The sequence below is a fragment of the Kluyveromyces marxianus genome, chromosome 6 (genome assembly GCF_001417885.1).
Source record: "Kluyveromyces marxianus DMKU3-1042 DNA, complete genome, chromosome 6".
NCBI lineage: Eukaryota > Fungi > Ascomycota > Saccharomycetes > Saccharomycetales > Saccharomycetaceae > Kluyveromyces > Kluyveromyces marxianus.
In genome coordinates this window covers 895,970-911,888 of record NC_036030.1, presented here as the reverse complement: position 1 = coordinate 911,888, position 15,919 = coordinate 895,970, and the positions used below count along the sequence as shown (strand labels likewise).

At 41.1% G+C, this 15,919-nt stretch overlaps 5 protein-coding genes across 5 annotated transcripts; 3 read left to right on the top strand and 2 right to left on the bottom strand.

The window, feature by feature from the left end:
• Nucleotides 1–307: 307 nt before the first annotated feature.
• On the bottom strand, nt 308–1,159 carry TDA4 (Tda4p; the record flags this gene model as incomplete). Its single annotated transcript, XM_022821103.1, has 1 exon — nt 308–1,159. The coding sequence occupies one exon, from the start codon at nt 1,157–1,159 to the stop codon at nt 308–310; it is 852 nt and encodes a 283-aa protein (XP_022677500.1).
• A 732-nt stretch (nt 1,160–1,891) lies between these two features.
• ADO1 (adenosine kinase) lies at nt 1,892–3,091 on the top strand (the record flags this gene model as incomplete). Its single annotated transcript, XM_022821102.1, has 1 exon — nt 1,892–3,091. The coding sequence occupies one exon, from the start codon at nt 1,892–1,894 to the stop codon at nt 3,089–3,091; it is 1,200 nt and encodes a 399-aa protein (XP_022677499.1).
• A 2,684-nt stretch (nt 3,092–5,775) lies between these two features.
• LIH1 (putative lipase) lies at nt 5,776–6,945 on the top strand (the record flags this gene model as incomplete). Its single annotated transcript, XM_022821101.1, has 1 exon — nt 5,776–6,945. The coding sequence occupies one exon, from the start codon at nt 5,776–5,778 to the stop codon at nt 6,943–6,945; it is 1,170 nt and encodes a 389-aa protein (XP_022677498.1).
• A 5,157-nt stretch (nt 6,946–12,102) lies between these two features.
• GRE2 (SDR family oxidoreductase) lies at nt 12,103–13,182 on the top strand (the record flags this gene model as incomplete). The annotated part of the gene is made up of 1 exon (XM_022821100.1): nt 12,103–13,182. The coding sequence occupies one exon, from the start codon at nt 12,103–12,105 to the stop codon at nt 13,180–13,182; it is 1,080 nt and encodes a 359-aa protein (XP_022677497.1).
• Nucleotides 13,183–14,284: 1,102 nt separating this feature from the next.
• RAG8 (serine/threonine protein kinase YCK1) lies at nt 14,285–15,919 on the bottom strand (the record flags this gene model as incomplete). Its single annotated transcript, XM_022821099.1, has 1 exon — nt 14,285–15,919. One exon carries the CDS (start codon nt 15,917–15,919, stop codon nt 14,285–14,287), a length of 1,635 nt encoding a protein of 544 aa, XP_022677496.1.

Sequence of the window (15,919 nt, the reverse complement as noted above, 5' to 3'; positions counted from 1 at the left end):
TGGACATTATTTTTTTTTTTTTTTTTTTTTTTGTTCAGTTTTCCATACATTCAATTGCGGAGGACAAATTGGAATACGGTTCTGTCACAATAAAGATACTGCTACTAATAGGTACCCAACGGCATTGGGTACGTGCCTTAAATGATACATATACATCATAACTGTTTATTGCTTTTGTATATGTCTATATGCATAGATACATATATATATATATATGTGTATATTTTTTACTTGTGAAGACACTTTTCCGTTTATCCAGTGACAGAAAAGGATATATAATAAGCAAAAGAACAGCGCTATACCAGGCTCAGTCAATTTTAGAAACTCTCTTTGAGCCATTGGCCATTTTCTTTGCGATTTTGATCATCTTGGAGAACCAGTGGATGTTTAGGAAATCCAATGAAATGTTAATTCCAAGAATAATGGCCGAAATGTACAATGGAATCTGGTCCCAGATCTGGTACATTTCGTAGGTTAGAATCGAAATAGCGATGAATCCCCACACCAATCTAACAAAGAAAAATACAGAGATCAATAGCAACCCGTTCAACACGTTCAACCAAGTTGGAACAACGGGTTTAGTAGAACCACGTGACACCTGAATGATGTACCAATTGATGTTGACGAATGGTGTAGAAGCCTCGAATGACAAGAATCTACCGACCCATGCCTGACACACTGGACGTAGAGTGATCCCGATCACAGAGAGTGCTGCCACTGCGTGGAACAAGAAACCAATTCCAAACAATCTGTAGTACTTCAAACATACGTACAAATCCCACAAGAAGTACCCGATGCTGACCGAAGAAACCATTGACGCGTATGAATTGTAGTAAGTTATAACATTGTATCCAAATGGAATCCACAAGAGTGGCCATATCAAGTAGCATGAAACAATGCTCTGTATCATCGACACCGTATGGATGTCGAAATTCACCTTGTCCGCTTCATCCTTCTCCGTATAGTGCTTTCCAAATATCACACGGTTGAGGAAGGGTGCCACCAGTGGGTAGAGAACAAATTGGTACATCAAGAACGATGCAACAATCTCGTGGCCATGTCTATAATACAAGTTTTCGGCTGTCGGATCCAAAGACCATTTTAAAAACGGATCAGCCAGTTCTTCCTGGTTGAAGTAGCCTGCTAGTTTCTCCAACATAGTGTCCTCGTTTTGCTCTATATCAATCACGTAAAGCTTGCCCTTGTCTATAAACACTTTATCTTATACCCAAACCTGAAACGAATATATCCTCCACCTACCCTTTCTTTGCAGTTACGTATACTTTTTATATATGCAAATAGACAGGAATACGATTTGCCCAACAATCTAGGGAAGATCTCAGATTCCAAAGGCTGAGTGATTCGGCAAACGATTACAGAAATTCAACATCTGAAGCAAGAAAATTAAAGACCAATTCGTTGGAAACGGATGGTGGGCACATTCTACACCTATACACGAGCATCTCTTTACTGCAGTCTTTTCGATTGTCTATAGGGCTTGGTCAACTGATCCAGGCTAACTTACCCGATCTGTTCCCAGCTTCTGTCGAACTCCTCTCCGAATGCACCTATATGCATAGACAGGGTACCATTGTGTGGACTTTTGTTTGCTCCGCATATATATCCGCATATGTACGTACATATATATATATATATATATATATATATGGATATATGTTTGGGTATGTGAATAAGCCAATTTTGTTGGTACCACTCCCCTCGCTGTGAGGTTATTTATGGGAAAGGGCTGGTGCAGTCTCCTCGATCAATGTTGTTTTCTGTTACTCGTGATGTAGGGCTCGGGCTTGGGCTCGGGCTCCAGCTTGCACTTCGGCATGGTAAGCCACTTGCCGGCTCTTTCGATATACGAGTCACGTGCAATTACTTCACCATGTGCAAACGATCTGGCATCAGAAAAGAGAACGAGTATAAGAAGAAAGTAAAAGATGAGATGAACGAGAAAACAAATTGTTTGCAGAGAAGGTTCATAGGTGGGAGTAGTAATAGTATTAGATCTGCATACGACATTAGCCCAGCTAAGCAGCAATCGATCTTAAAAAAGAATATGACTCAACATCCTAAAGTAATCTGTTTGGGTAACCCATTGTTGGATATCCAAATTGACGTTCAACCATCATACTTGGAAAAGTACAACTTGAAGAGCAACGATGCTATTCTAGTTGAACAAAGCTCTAACAAGTCTATATTGAACATTTTCGATGAGATCGTAGAGATGGAGGGTGTCAAGTTTGTGGCTGGTGGTGCTGCTCAAAACACTGCTAGAGGTGTTGCGTATGTGTTGGGTCCTGGCCAAGTTGGCTACTTCGGTTCTGTTGGTGAGGACAAGTTCTCCGCCAGATTATTGAAGGAGAATGAGGCTGCCGGTGTGGCTTCCTTCTACCAGGTTCAAAAGGACATCAGTACTGGTAAGTGTGCTGCTCTAATTACTGGTCACGATAGATCATTGGTGACTGATTTAGCTGCGGCCAATCACTTCACTCCAGACCACTTGGACAAGCACTGGGATCTAGTCGAAGCTGCTTCTTTGTTCTACATCGGTGGTTTCCACTTGACTGTGTCCCCAGAGGCTATTGTCAAGTTGGGTAAGCACGCTCAAGAGAAGGGTAAGCCATTCATCTTGAACTTGTCTGCACCTTTCATCCCAGCCTTCTTCAAGGCTGCTTTGGAACAAGTGTTGCCATACACCACCTACGTCATTGGTAACGAATCTGAGGCTGCCTCCTATGCTGAATCTTTTGGTTTGGACTGTGACAAAGAAGACTTGGAAGCCATCGCTAAGCACATTGTCGGGGACTCCAAAACAAGAACCGTCATCATCACCCATGGTCTAAAACCAACCGTTGTAGTTTCTGCTGAGGGTTCAAAGACTTTCGATGTTGTTCCATTGGACTCCTCTAAAATCAAAGACACCAACGGTGCTGGTGACGCCTTCGCAGGTGGTTTCGTCGCCGCTTTGGCTGAAGGTAAGTCTTTGGAATTCGCCATTGCTCAAGGTCAATGGTTGGCTTCTTTGTCCATCCAAGAAGTTGGTCCATCTTACCCAACTGAAAGAAAACAATTCAACTTATAATTTGATCTAATCGGCACTGCCCATGTGTCGACATTATACTCTTGTACCGGGCTATATTAAATTGCTGCATTCAATGAATTTGTTATAATATATATGTATATATAGAACATAATAATAGCGAAAATTGCAATATAGAGCAACTTAAGTTTAACAAATATAATTTTCCAGATAATTCATTATCGTCGCGTCGTCAGCTCCTGAGCCATTACGTCAGTATACCATATATATATTCTACCTTTCTTGGCTGTGTCTTTTTTCGTCGTTCTTGTTCGGACACCCGCCAAATAATGGTTACAAAAACGTATACGATTCTTGACATGGCTTTTAAGATCTTGCAAATAATATGTATATTTTAGGTTCAACTGTGACTGAAGAGAGCGAGAAGTAAGGAACAAACAACATACGGTGTACCCCCTCCCCAGTATCATTTCCAGAATTATGAGTAATGAGCTAGGCTGGTGGCTCAAAGTTACTCATCCCCTGCATTTATATGAAGGTGTCAATAAACTAGGGATTTCTGTTCTGTTAGGAACGAGTACTCAGCTGGTGCTTTGCTTTGTATTGCTAGGCATATGTGCTTCTGATCATTTATGCCCCAACGTGGCATTCCTAACTAAAAGCGGGAAAAGCAGTCGGGGTGTGATAGCTTCTATTCTTTTGGCTTGGTGCAACTCATCCCCAGACCTTTTCTCTAACTTGATCTCGTGGCTAAATTCAGAGTCCCCTGCAAGTCTATCCATAGGAGAGGTTCTCGGATCCTGTGGAATAATAATATGTATAATACAGGGTCTCTTACTTTATTGTATGAGAGAGAGTTTGGACCTTTCCGTTGTTCAGCGGAACTCTTTGGTGATAGACCTTCTTTTTGCATTATTAGCCTTGTCATGTGTGCTCTGGATAGTGATAACGAACTCAGTGGCATGGTACGTGTCTGCATTTATGATTCTGGTATACGTATCCTATGTGATGTCCAAGATGAAGCTAAACAGTAATATACAAGATGTGGAAGATCCACAAAATAACATCGGTGTTAAAATAAATGACCCTCATCATACAGAAACTGGGTTTCCTATGGATGGCAGCATTAGACCTTCTTTGCTAGAAACTATGGACCTTAATATCTTTATTCAGATGTTAGAAAACGCAAACAACGCAGAAACCATAACAATGAACAATATGCATACAACATCTTCCATGCTGTCATCAAAAACCGTTGACCTCAAATCATTTAAGCATAGCAGTGTTAGACCAGCTAGCGAACCCAGTCAAAAGGCAAACTCAATCAGTACATTTGGCAATGCTGACTCTATGGATACTTTCACAGACAGAGCCAACATATCTACTGCCCCAACTCCAAGTACCTTTAGTCCTTTTGTGGATGTTGTAACAGAGGAAGGAGAAGAGCGTGAATCCGATCCTGCTATTACGACAGAAACCTTTGTGGAGCCTCCATTGCAATACAAAGACACTCTGGCCAGCTCTACTCAAAGAATAATGAACAGTATATTCTATCTGCTCTTCCCTAACTTCAAGAATTGGAATTTGAAAACTCTTCAGTCAAAAGCACTCTCGATTATTTTATCTCCTATGGTCTTTTTGCTTCGATTATGCGTTCCACAATATTCGGAAGATGCAAAATTGAATTTTCCCATCATTATTTCGCAGGCTATTATGGCTCCAGTGATGGGAATGCTAGTGATAGAATCGTTGTTAGATACCAAGATTTCCGCATGGTTTTGGTTCATACCAGCCAGTTTATCTCTGATATTCCTCACTGGAGTATTATTTCTGAGATATAAGAGACGAACACTATTTCATTTATCTTTATATGCGTATTCGGATGATACTGCAAACATTAATGATCTAGTCATAAAAATATCAAATTCCATTGGCATTATCAATAGTATTCTTTGCATTTCTCTACTAGCTAATATCCTCATCGAGATCATTGAACTCTACCAAAAGCTAACAGGAATCTCCAAATCTTTACTCGGAATGACCCTCTTTGCATGGGGTAACTCCATCTCTGATCTCATGTCCAATTTAGCAATGTCACAATTATACCAAAAACTACCCACTCCAGAATCTCAAAAATCAGCTATAGCTACAAGATTTTTATCTATATCTTTGAGTGCTTGCATTGGTGGGGTTTTGTTGAACACTACAATAGGTATTGGACTAAGTTCTTTAATAGCAATGATTTTCAGATTTGGAACATCATCTGTTACTGTAGCTTCTAAAGTAAACCCTCAATTTATTCTAAGCATATCTGTTATCTTTGCTACAATACTAGGTTCGATATTTGTTCTAACAAGATACTTGGATGTGATTCAACAAAACACTAAGATTGTAGGGTTATCATTATGCACCGTTTGGATGCTTGCCACACTGTTCAATATACTTATTGAATTCGTTTGAAAGTTAACATTAGTAAAAATACCGTATTCGAGCATTTCATCTAGTAGTTTGGATCAAGTTTTTTTGACATATGTATGTACGTATATATATATATCTGTATGCGCAGTGTCCTGAAACCTTCTTTTTTTTTTCATCATTTGCTCTTCCACATTTTCGCTGTTCACGTTCAAAATTTGACACAATTATGTCAGACATAATTAGCCGCTATTTAAGAAAAAGTTGATTTCAGAATAGCTTTCTTAGACATATTTACTTCACTTTTATCAATGAAACTTTTTAAACAGCGACAAGTATCCCAACAACCTCACTTGATTTCCTTAACAGCTATAATGGTATTAATTCAGCTTTTTGCATGGATATCTGCGATTTGGATAGTACTTGTTGCGTCGTTAGAATCAAATACGGTAATTCATTTAGGTCAGCAATTAGCCGCTGATGTGGGAAAGTTAGGAAATTCTGATGTTGAAATCAGTCAAGACTCTTATGAGAAAATGCTTTATTTCAGTAAGATCTGTGCTTTAACCTACTGCATTTCTACTGGTCAGTTGGAAGCTAATAAAACATTCTTAGATGGTGGATGCCCTGAAGAGCTAGATTTTTGCTCTAATGTAGAAGAAAATCCATCCATCAACAGAACAAGGGTTGAGTTAGTGTTGGTTGCTGAAAAGGAGGAGTTGGGTACTGGATTTGTGGCAGTGGACCACGAGAGAGAAGTTGTTATGTTGGCATTTAGAGGATCCAGCACAAGACAGGATTGGTTCAGTGACTTTGAAATATACCCAACAGAATACAGGCCTGTATCGGAAAAACACTATGATAAGCTAGTGGAGAGTGGGAAGATTGAAATATGTGAGAACTGTATGATTCACAAAGGTTTCAATCGCTTTATCGAGACCTTGAGTAAAGACTTCTTAAACAGAGTTGAAAGAATATTCAAAAGATATCCTGGTTATAAAATGGTTGTAACAGGACACTCTCTCGGGGCAGCATTGGCTAGCATATGTGGGATTGAGTTGAAGCTCAGAGGGTTTAATCCATTAATCTTGACATATGCTACACCAAAAATGTTCAACGATGAGATGAGGGATTGGGTTGATAGCTTATTTAAGACGAAAAAGATACATGACAAGAGTGTAAAGAATGGTGAACTAGATATGTTTCATGGTTATTTCAGGGTTATACATCTACAAGACTATATTCCAATGGTCCCCCCTGGCTATAAAGCTGCTGGTTTGGAAATTTTTATTTCAAAGCCAGAACTACCACATGAGAAAGAAGATCTAGAATATCGAGCTATTGGAAGTGGTGCAACATGGAATCAGCTTCCAACTAATGAATTGACAAGAAGTGCTTTAAGAAACGGTATGAGTAATTTATTCCATATGGATGAGCATCGGAAGTATTTCATTATGATAAACAATTGTTCTGGCTTCTGAAATATTAAAATCAAACTGACAGTCGATGTGTAAAGAAAGGGAAATAGCGACAAAATATTTGAAAAGTTACGGTATAAAAACCTTTTTCTACTCGTGCTAAAAATGATAGTGATAATAATAATATAATAGTGATTATAATGATTATGATAATGATATATATATACACCAAATATGTATGTACATTCCATATGATTAGATTTTAGCTTTAACTGTAAACAGTTTAGGCATTCATAGGGCACAAGACCCTCGATTCTGTTTTGAACTTTTGCAAGTAGTAAGAGGTTTATTCGATAAAACACAAATAGACCGGTTTGAATAATGAGCCCGTTTCCTTGTCGTGTTTTTTATTTTATTTTATTATTTTTTTTGAGCTTTTTCGTTTCTCCGTTAAACTTACCGATTGATAATCTTCAAAGGTACAGTTTTTGATTATAATATGAGAGCGTTAAAAACAGAATTAAATCTGCGTATATTGGATCCAGTCCAAAATTGATTGTGGATAATTATGTCTCAAGGTGTGTTGTGTCTCTGTATTTGCTTAATTGTTTTTATGTTGTTGTTAGTTTTTTTTTGTTTTCGTTTTATAATATAGTCTCTTGGCCACATTCTACAGACTATAATACGCCGGAATCCTTTAGATTATTCTCCAATATTGTTTCTTTGATAGCAGCGAACACCAACTTGATATTCGAAGTATCAGTTGCTTGAGTGACATGAGGGTATATGTTTAAGTTAGCTCTGTTCAACTGAACGAACCTCCAGAGAATATACTTCGCAGCTTTGTTAATGTCTTTTCCACCAGTATAGTCTGGGAAATAGCGTTCTAAGGGCACATGACGGATTTTGTCGGCGAAGATATCGATTTTGTTCAAGAACAAGACGATCGAACTTCTTGCGAACCATCTGCTATTTACCACAGAGTCAAATAGGATAAGAGATTCTTCGAGTCTATTTTGGGAGTTGTCCTCCAGTAATGTTTGGTCGTATTCGGACAACGATACGCAAAAAATGACGAGTGTGACGTTATCGAAACAATGGATCCATTTCTTACGCTCTGAACGTTGTCCTCCAACATCGTAAAAGTGTAATCTCAAGTTCTTGTCCAAGTCAATGACGGTATCGAAGATACCGGAGGTCTTTTTTCTTGTTCTAATAACGTCTGTGATGATTGGTACGTAATTAGGTTGGCTAATTCTGTCCAAATTCTCATAAAAGTAGCCTGCACTATCCATCAAGTAGAAGGAAGATCTATGTTCGCTGACAAGCAACTCTTGGGAGGAAGGGAGGTTCCACAAGGTCTTTAGAGTTGCGGTCAAGTCACGCGGTAAGGATGTTAACTTGGTTGTTTGTATTTGCAGGCCTAGCAAATTGTCGATATCTTTTTCCGTGATTGGGGCGTCCTGCTCCAACTCGACGTTGAACATGCGTCTGGCCTTGGCCAAGTCTTTACCAGTTTCTATGACGTTGTCGAAGATGAATGGTCTGTACTCAAGCAACTCCTCTTTGCTGAACCCGTTCTGGTGTAGGATTTTTAGCTGCTGCAAGACGGTGGACTTTCCGCTTTCACCAGACCCAAGCAACAAGACCTTCAAGGTGTTTGCCGAGTCAGACACCTGCCCTGCGGCACGCTCCACGCCCTGGTTCGTGTTCGAGTTCGAGTTCGAGTTCTGGGAAGGCTGCTGGACCTGTTGCGTTCCAGCGGACCCTTGAGACACCATTGCGTTGCTCGAACGACCATTCCGGGTAACCGCAGAGTCATTGTTCTGTCGTCCCACAGTGGTGGACCCGTTTAGGGCCAATGCCTGGCTGAGTCCTGTCATGCGATCAGACTCCTCGCCCGCACTACCGTCACCGTTCTCCTCCTTACCATTCTCCTGGGGACTACCCTTTGGGCTCGTCTTCTGGCTGCTGGCCCTTTGGCTGGCATTCCCTGTTGCATCATCAGACCCAGCTGTGCTAGCCTTTGTCTTCCCGCTACTGCTATTACTCCGGGCCTTCTTCTTTTCCACAGGGTGTGAGCCCTGTCCTTCACCTTGACCAGCCGCCAAGTTCCGTGTGTTCGGTCTGGTCTGATGAGAGTCGTGTGAGGAGGACTCACGAGAGTCCTTCGAAGCACACAAACCCATCGCTGATTTCCTCGAAAAAAAAATAAAAAAAAAACCAACCACCTAATACTTTTCACTTCCCTTACACTACAGTCCTCTAATTAATCCTCCTGGATTTAGCGAAACAGCCTCGACTTACTGGGAATCTTTCTTTCTTCTCGAGGTGTGTGTCCTCTTAAATTGCGAAACTATCCATAAAGCTCTGCTTGCTGTCTCTCTTTTAATGTCAAACCTATGCAGAAGAGAATGAAAAACCCTAATCACAAGAAACTAAAAACCAAAGAAACAGAAAATAAAATAAAATAAAAAAAAAAAAGAGAGAGAGAGAAGAGGAATAGCGAGTGACAAGACAAGACTAGGCAGTAAAGCAAGAAAGTATACAGGGAGGGACAAGAGAAGAGGAAGAGGAAGAGGAAGAACAAGAAGTGGGTGGTGTAGTCAGTAGAGTAGCCAGTAGCGTAGCGTAGTGGTTGGTGTTTTGTTTCGCAATGCCAGGGAAACCGTGAGGTATACTATACATGATTATCTTCCAGTTCCTCAGGTTCTTCCAGCTAGCCCACTAGTTTTTCCAGTTCAAGTTCGTCCACTCACTGGTTTCTATCTACACTGCCGCGTAGTGCCGTGCACTGCCGTGATTGTGTGCGGCACAGTTTTCTGGTACAGTGTGTGTGTTTTTTTGTGCTGTTTCTGGTGCCGTTATAATGCCGTGGAATGTCGGGAAGGGTCGGGAAGTGCGCGGTACGGTGCGGTACGGTGCGGTGCGCTTAATGTTTCGTGCTGTTGTTGTTTGTAGTGTTTTTTTTTTTTGCTTAGTGGGTGAAATTTGTGAAAATCTGCGTCGCCTGGGACGTGTTCTGAGGCATCCCCTATGCTGCAGGAGACAACGCCGCACCAGAAAGAATGTATATTGTGTGTGATTTTTGTCTGTGTAAATTATTTGGTTTTTTTTTTGGTGTGTTTTTTTTTTTATTTTTTTTTTTTGTGTGTGTTGTTTTTTGGTGTGTGCATAGCGCGCGCAGGGAAATTGGAACAAAACGCACGCTTTTTGCGTCGTTGGACGATGGGACAGGGACGCGGGCAGGGGTTGGCTGGGGTGGGGGAGAGATGGAGGTGGAGGTGCTAGCGGTTCCGGTAGGGTAACTCTCGGGGACAATCAGACAGAGGGGGAAAAGAGGGACAAAGGAGTGGAGGCGTGATTTTCACGTGATGTGTGTGTGTGGCTTTCTTCTGTACTTCTCTTGCATGTTCGAGAAGGCTAAACTCAACTCAACTCAACTCAACTCATCTGCAAGTAGCTTACCTTACCTTACCTTAGAAACAAAATGGACAACAAATACGCCTGAGTGGCTGGGTTGTTTCCGGGACGTATATCGGAAACGCGACTGCATTAGTCAGACAGAACCAGAGTCCGGTGGCAACAGGGATCTTTGGAGGCGCGCGCGTATAAAAGCGAGACAAAGGCTCAAGTGTGGCCTACACCCAAGCTACTAAATCCAGCATCACTACAAAAGAACAAGAGAACCACTCCCCCCCCCCCCTCCAACTGCATCAATCAATAATATCATCATGACCAAGGAAGTAGGAATGCTAGACGTGGGGACCCATTGCGCCCTGTGCAGGGAAATCGACTTTCTCCCGTTCCATTGCTCGGCCTGCAATAGCGACTTTTGTGCCAAACACAGACTCAAAGAAGACCACTACTGCGAATCGTTGCGCACTAACCAGAAGGTACCTGTTACCCCGCAGAAGGAATCCTCCCGCAGTAACTCACCCCCAGGTGCATTCTTCCAGTCGCTATTGCCTGCAAAGGCCCACGACAGGGTCCAGACCCTGCTCCAGGACGACAAAAAACTCCAGCAGCAGCCAAACAACATGAAATCCGCCCTTCTCGCAAGCAACACATCCCAGTCGCGACGCGCCATCGACAAGTTGAAGCGTTTCTTCGCGAAAAACGGCAAGACCTTCGAAAACAAGAAATCCACTACAAAACTCTCCTCCGCAAATAAACTCATTCAGGTCACCAAGATGAAACGCACCGCCATCGGTGACAACTCCATCCCTCTCGCAAACAGAATCTACGTGTGGTGCTACGTGGTGGCGGATTCCCCACAAGATCAAAAGAAACCTTAGCCAAACGAAGTCTTCATCAGCAAAACATGGCCCATCGGAAGAGCCCTTGACTCGTTGGCTTCCATTCTCAACGTGAAAAACTCAAACATCGACCATGCCGTCTCAGATAACGAAAAATTGTTTCTATACAGAGGTGACCCAGCATCGCAGCACCTCTTGCCAGCAAGCGGCAGAGTAGCCTCGCTTGTCAAAGAGGGTGACACATTATACCTCGTAAGAGGCCTTGACGTTGATGCCTCCGCAAACGAATAATTATTTAAACGTGTGTAATATAATACAATACAACATACTAACTAAACTTGACTTGACTTGCCCAAACTGTCGCTGTTATTTCCCAACTCCGAGGTGCAACATTTAACAGCTCACACACAGCTACTATACTACTCTGCTTGACCAACTAACTCACTCACTGACTGGCTATCGCTGCTATTACCACCACTTATTTGTCCGGGTAATAATATCCGCTTTCGGCAACTCGATCCCGTTTGACCTAATCGGCTATATCTTGCCTCTTTTCCCAGTATTATTACAAATAAATATTTCAGATTGCTTTCCCAGAGACAGAAAATTCGCTCTTAGTGACCTCCGAAGTCTTTGAAGTGCAATCGCGCGATGCAATAAGTAAATACGTATCTTTAGGACACGGTTTTAGGGGCGTGAGAAAGCATTGTGTTGCTTATTAATCGCATCACAAGAGGATTGAATATATATATGTGTGTATGCTGGACTAATATGCGAAAATCACCTTGACATTGGTATATAATATATATATATATATATATATTATATGTATTCGTACATTACGTTGAAAAAAAGGTAGAGAAATATAACCCTATTTCTAGATATAACCTTTATCTAACAGACTTAGGTAGGAACAGAAAGGGATAAAAGTTTCTTTAGGACCAATTGGATAGAATTTAGGATGAGTGACAAGGTTTTGTTGACAGGATCTTCAGGGTTCATTGCTTTGCACATTTTGGATCAACTTTTGAGCGCTGGTTACGAAGTTGTTGGAACTGTTCGTTCTGAGTCAAAAGCAGAACCTATCAAAAAGGAATTGGCTAGAGATCACCCAAACGCCAAGTACACATTCGAGATTGTTCCTGATATCTCAGCACCAAATGCGTTTGACCATGTGTTTCAAAAACATACTGATTTGAAGTACGTTTTGCACACTGCCTCTCCATTCTCGTTCGGTCTAGACAAGACCAATGAGGAAAACTACTTGATTCCAGCAACTCACGGTACCAAGTCTGCTCTTGAAGGTGTGCAAAAGTATGGTAAGAATGTCGAACACGTCGTCATTACATCCTCTTTTGCAGCAATCGTCCATAGAGAAAAGGGTGGTGATCCAACCTTTATCCACACCGAAAAGACCTGGAACCCAGTTACTTGGGAGCAAGCACGCGAAGATGCCATTACTTCATATGTTGCCTCCAAGAAATTGGCCGAGGAATTGGCTTGGAACTTCGTCAAGGAACACAATTCCACTTTCAAGTTGACCACCGTCAACCCTCCATACGTTTTCGGTCCTCAAAGATACTCCTTCGGTTTGGCAAGAGCTTCCCTAAATACCTCTGCTGACTTTGTTAACAAGGCTTTGAAAACTACTCCAGATTTTGAAGGCCCATTCGACCAACCAAGTGGTTTGTCCTGTGACGTCCGTGACGTTGCAAAGCTTCATATTCTGCCCTTGGGTAAGCCAGAATTCAATGGTCAAAGATTGTTCCCAGTTAGCGGAACGGGCTACGGCTTGGACAACTACGAAGATGGTAAGTTTAACTTCGAGAGGATCTTGCGTACTTTGAATGAAAAGATCCCAGAATTGAAAGGTAAGATCTCCCCAGGTGGTATCAAAGACAACAGCGTTGAAATGGCAAAGAATACCTACTACAATAACAGTATCACAACCAACTTGACCAAACTAAAGTTCTACACTTTTGATCAAACTGTTGTCGATGCCGCTAAGCAAATTTTGGACTTTGAAGCTTCCCAAAAATAGGCGCGCTTTTCCCTTATTCCCGATGGTGTTTTTTTTTTAAACTTGATGTAGCAGTCTACTCTTTGAACACGCTCATGTCTATATATTTGTGTTTATGATTAAATTAGTTGTATGAAGTAACACGTAACTAGAGCGAATATATAATGTAAACTGAGAAATGAGATTCATTTAAATGAGGGTAGGTAAGAATTGGCTTTCCTAAATGTGCAGTGAGTTCGCACCAGTCCAATATGTCTCCCTCTTTCTCCCACTGGTATTTTGAATTTTACAAGCGTTTAATTTTACTATACTTTACATATTTAGATGGAAGTATTGATATTATCAGACATACATTACCAAAATGATGGTAGGTAGTTATTATAGTATATGGCCGAACACATGGTGAGTAATGGAACAGATACTATTTCCCAACTAATCAATCGGCGAAAAAAAAAAGGAATGGGTTATATGGATAATCAAAGTTCAGCGTACCCAAATATTATAAGCCATAATAACAAAGGTCGATAATCAATTATAATTAATGTGATTTAATTTTTTTAAAGGTAAAGGTGCGTGTGTGTGTTGATTTTTTTTTTTGGTGTAATTTTTGTATAAGTTATTTTCTAGTTTGGTGTCTTTCTCAGTCTTGATTCTGATTTACTTCTTTGCAATAGTGAAATCTTACAGTCTAGAAACAAAACTAAAGATTAAGAACTGTTAGTTTTAATTCTGTTGGTTCCTTCCTTGTCTTGATGTTTCCATTCATATCCAAAACCACAGAGAGAAAAAGGAGTTTCTTTGTTTCTTGTCGTTGTTGTTTTATTTTCATGAGACGTTATGATCACACATCAGTCCTTGATCTATAAATGTAAACCTAGTGAATGTCCCAATGGCGAAACATTTGATCTTTTCTTAAAATAAGAAATGTATATTCGTCTCAAATTAAGTCAAGGAACAATAATTGACATGAAAATTTCAAAGGATAGGTGAAAAAGAAGAAAGTGAGAGGAAGGACAGAAAAATATTAAAATCTAAGAAACAATTTGCAAAGAAGTTGCTCAGAGTTTAAGTTTAAGTTTAGGTGAGCTTGAAAGAGTGTCCAATTGATAAAAACAGAAGAATGCTAACAACAACCGAGTTTGCTGAAGAACCCCTTCTCCGAACCAGAGCTTGTAGCTTGGTTTTGGTTGTTTTGGGGTTGGTTTTGTTGGAATTGATACTGTGGTTGTTGTTGACGAGACTGTGAAAACTGCTGTTGGGATGTAGTGTTAGGTAGACGTTGAGCTTTTTGCTGGGATGATTGTGGCTGTTGGGCATAACGTTGTTGGACTTGTTGCTTGTAAGCTTCATATGAGGTAGGGTCCAGCCTTTGTTGTGTATGTTGTTGATACTGTTGTTGGGTCATAATTTGTTGAGGTTGTTGAGGAGCATTATTTGCTCCTTGAGTCAGGTCTGTACCACCAGGTAATGGAGACTGTGATTGTAATGGAACGTTTGATCCATTCATATTGTTCACTGCAGCAGGGACCTGGTTGAATTTATTCCTATGTCTTTTACTCTTGTCGTTTGGTGGAGTTGGGTGGCCATAGCCGTGCAAATTTGGTTTCTTGTTAATGGCAAGATCCCAACCACGACCACCATTCAACTTCATCCAATCATAATCGCCATCGCATTTTTGTCCTAACTCGTCCAATACCGACAGCAACAACTTACGGTACCCTTCATAATCCGGAGTCTCTTCGAACGCAAGGTTTCTAACAATTTCCAAGTAACGACCAAATTGAACTGGCAAACCTTGTGATAGATCATACACATTAGTCGATCTCTTCTTTTCACCAATCTTTTCGTATTTTAGTTTGTTGTTAGCAGCCTTTAGACCTTGCCATGGCAATTGTCCTCTCAAAAAATAGAAGAAAACATGACCTAAAGCTTCCATATCATCCCTTCTGCTCTGTTCACGACCCAGATGTGTATTGATGGACATGTAACGAGCGGTACCACTTAGTGATTTCTTCTCACGGTATGGGATGTGCTGTTTGGTCTTTGGATCACGGTACAACTTAGCCATACCAAAATCAATTAAATGGACCATGTTTGCATCTGGTTGGTTTGGTCTTCCAATTAAGAAGTTATCTGGTTTTATATCACGGTATATTAAGTCGTGATCGTGTAACTCTTCGATAAGCGTAATCATCTGTATAGCAACTTGTACGACGGTTTTTATTGAGAACCTGCGTCCACACCAGTCGAAGAGATCTTCCAAAGAGGGACCTAAAAGGTCAATAACCAAGATGTTGTGTAAACCTTCTTGGCCAAAGTAGTAGGCCTGTGGGATACCTTCAGATCCGTTAAGAATCTTGTAAGTTCTATATTCGTCTTTTAGTTGAGGAGCGTCCGTTTTCCTTGGCTCGAACTTGATTGCCACAGGAACGTTGTTGATCATGTTTATACCTTCGAAAAGGACACCAAAGGACCCTTCACCGATTTTCTTCCCAATTCTATAGTGCAAACCCACAATCGTAGAGTCGTCTCTGGTACTTGTGCTTGAAGCACTGGACTGCAATCCCGTGGCACCGTTGCCAGCTCCACCATTTATGAGATTGTTCCCGCCTGCTGACGGAATGCCATGCTGCGTGGATCCATGGAGCACTTGAGTGGAAGAATGGTGATTATTCATCTTAGTGTTCGTTAAGTTGTTAACTGCCAGAACTGTCGTTGCTGCTGCCGCTGCTGCTGCCGAAGGATGTTGCTGGCTCAT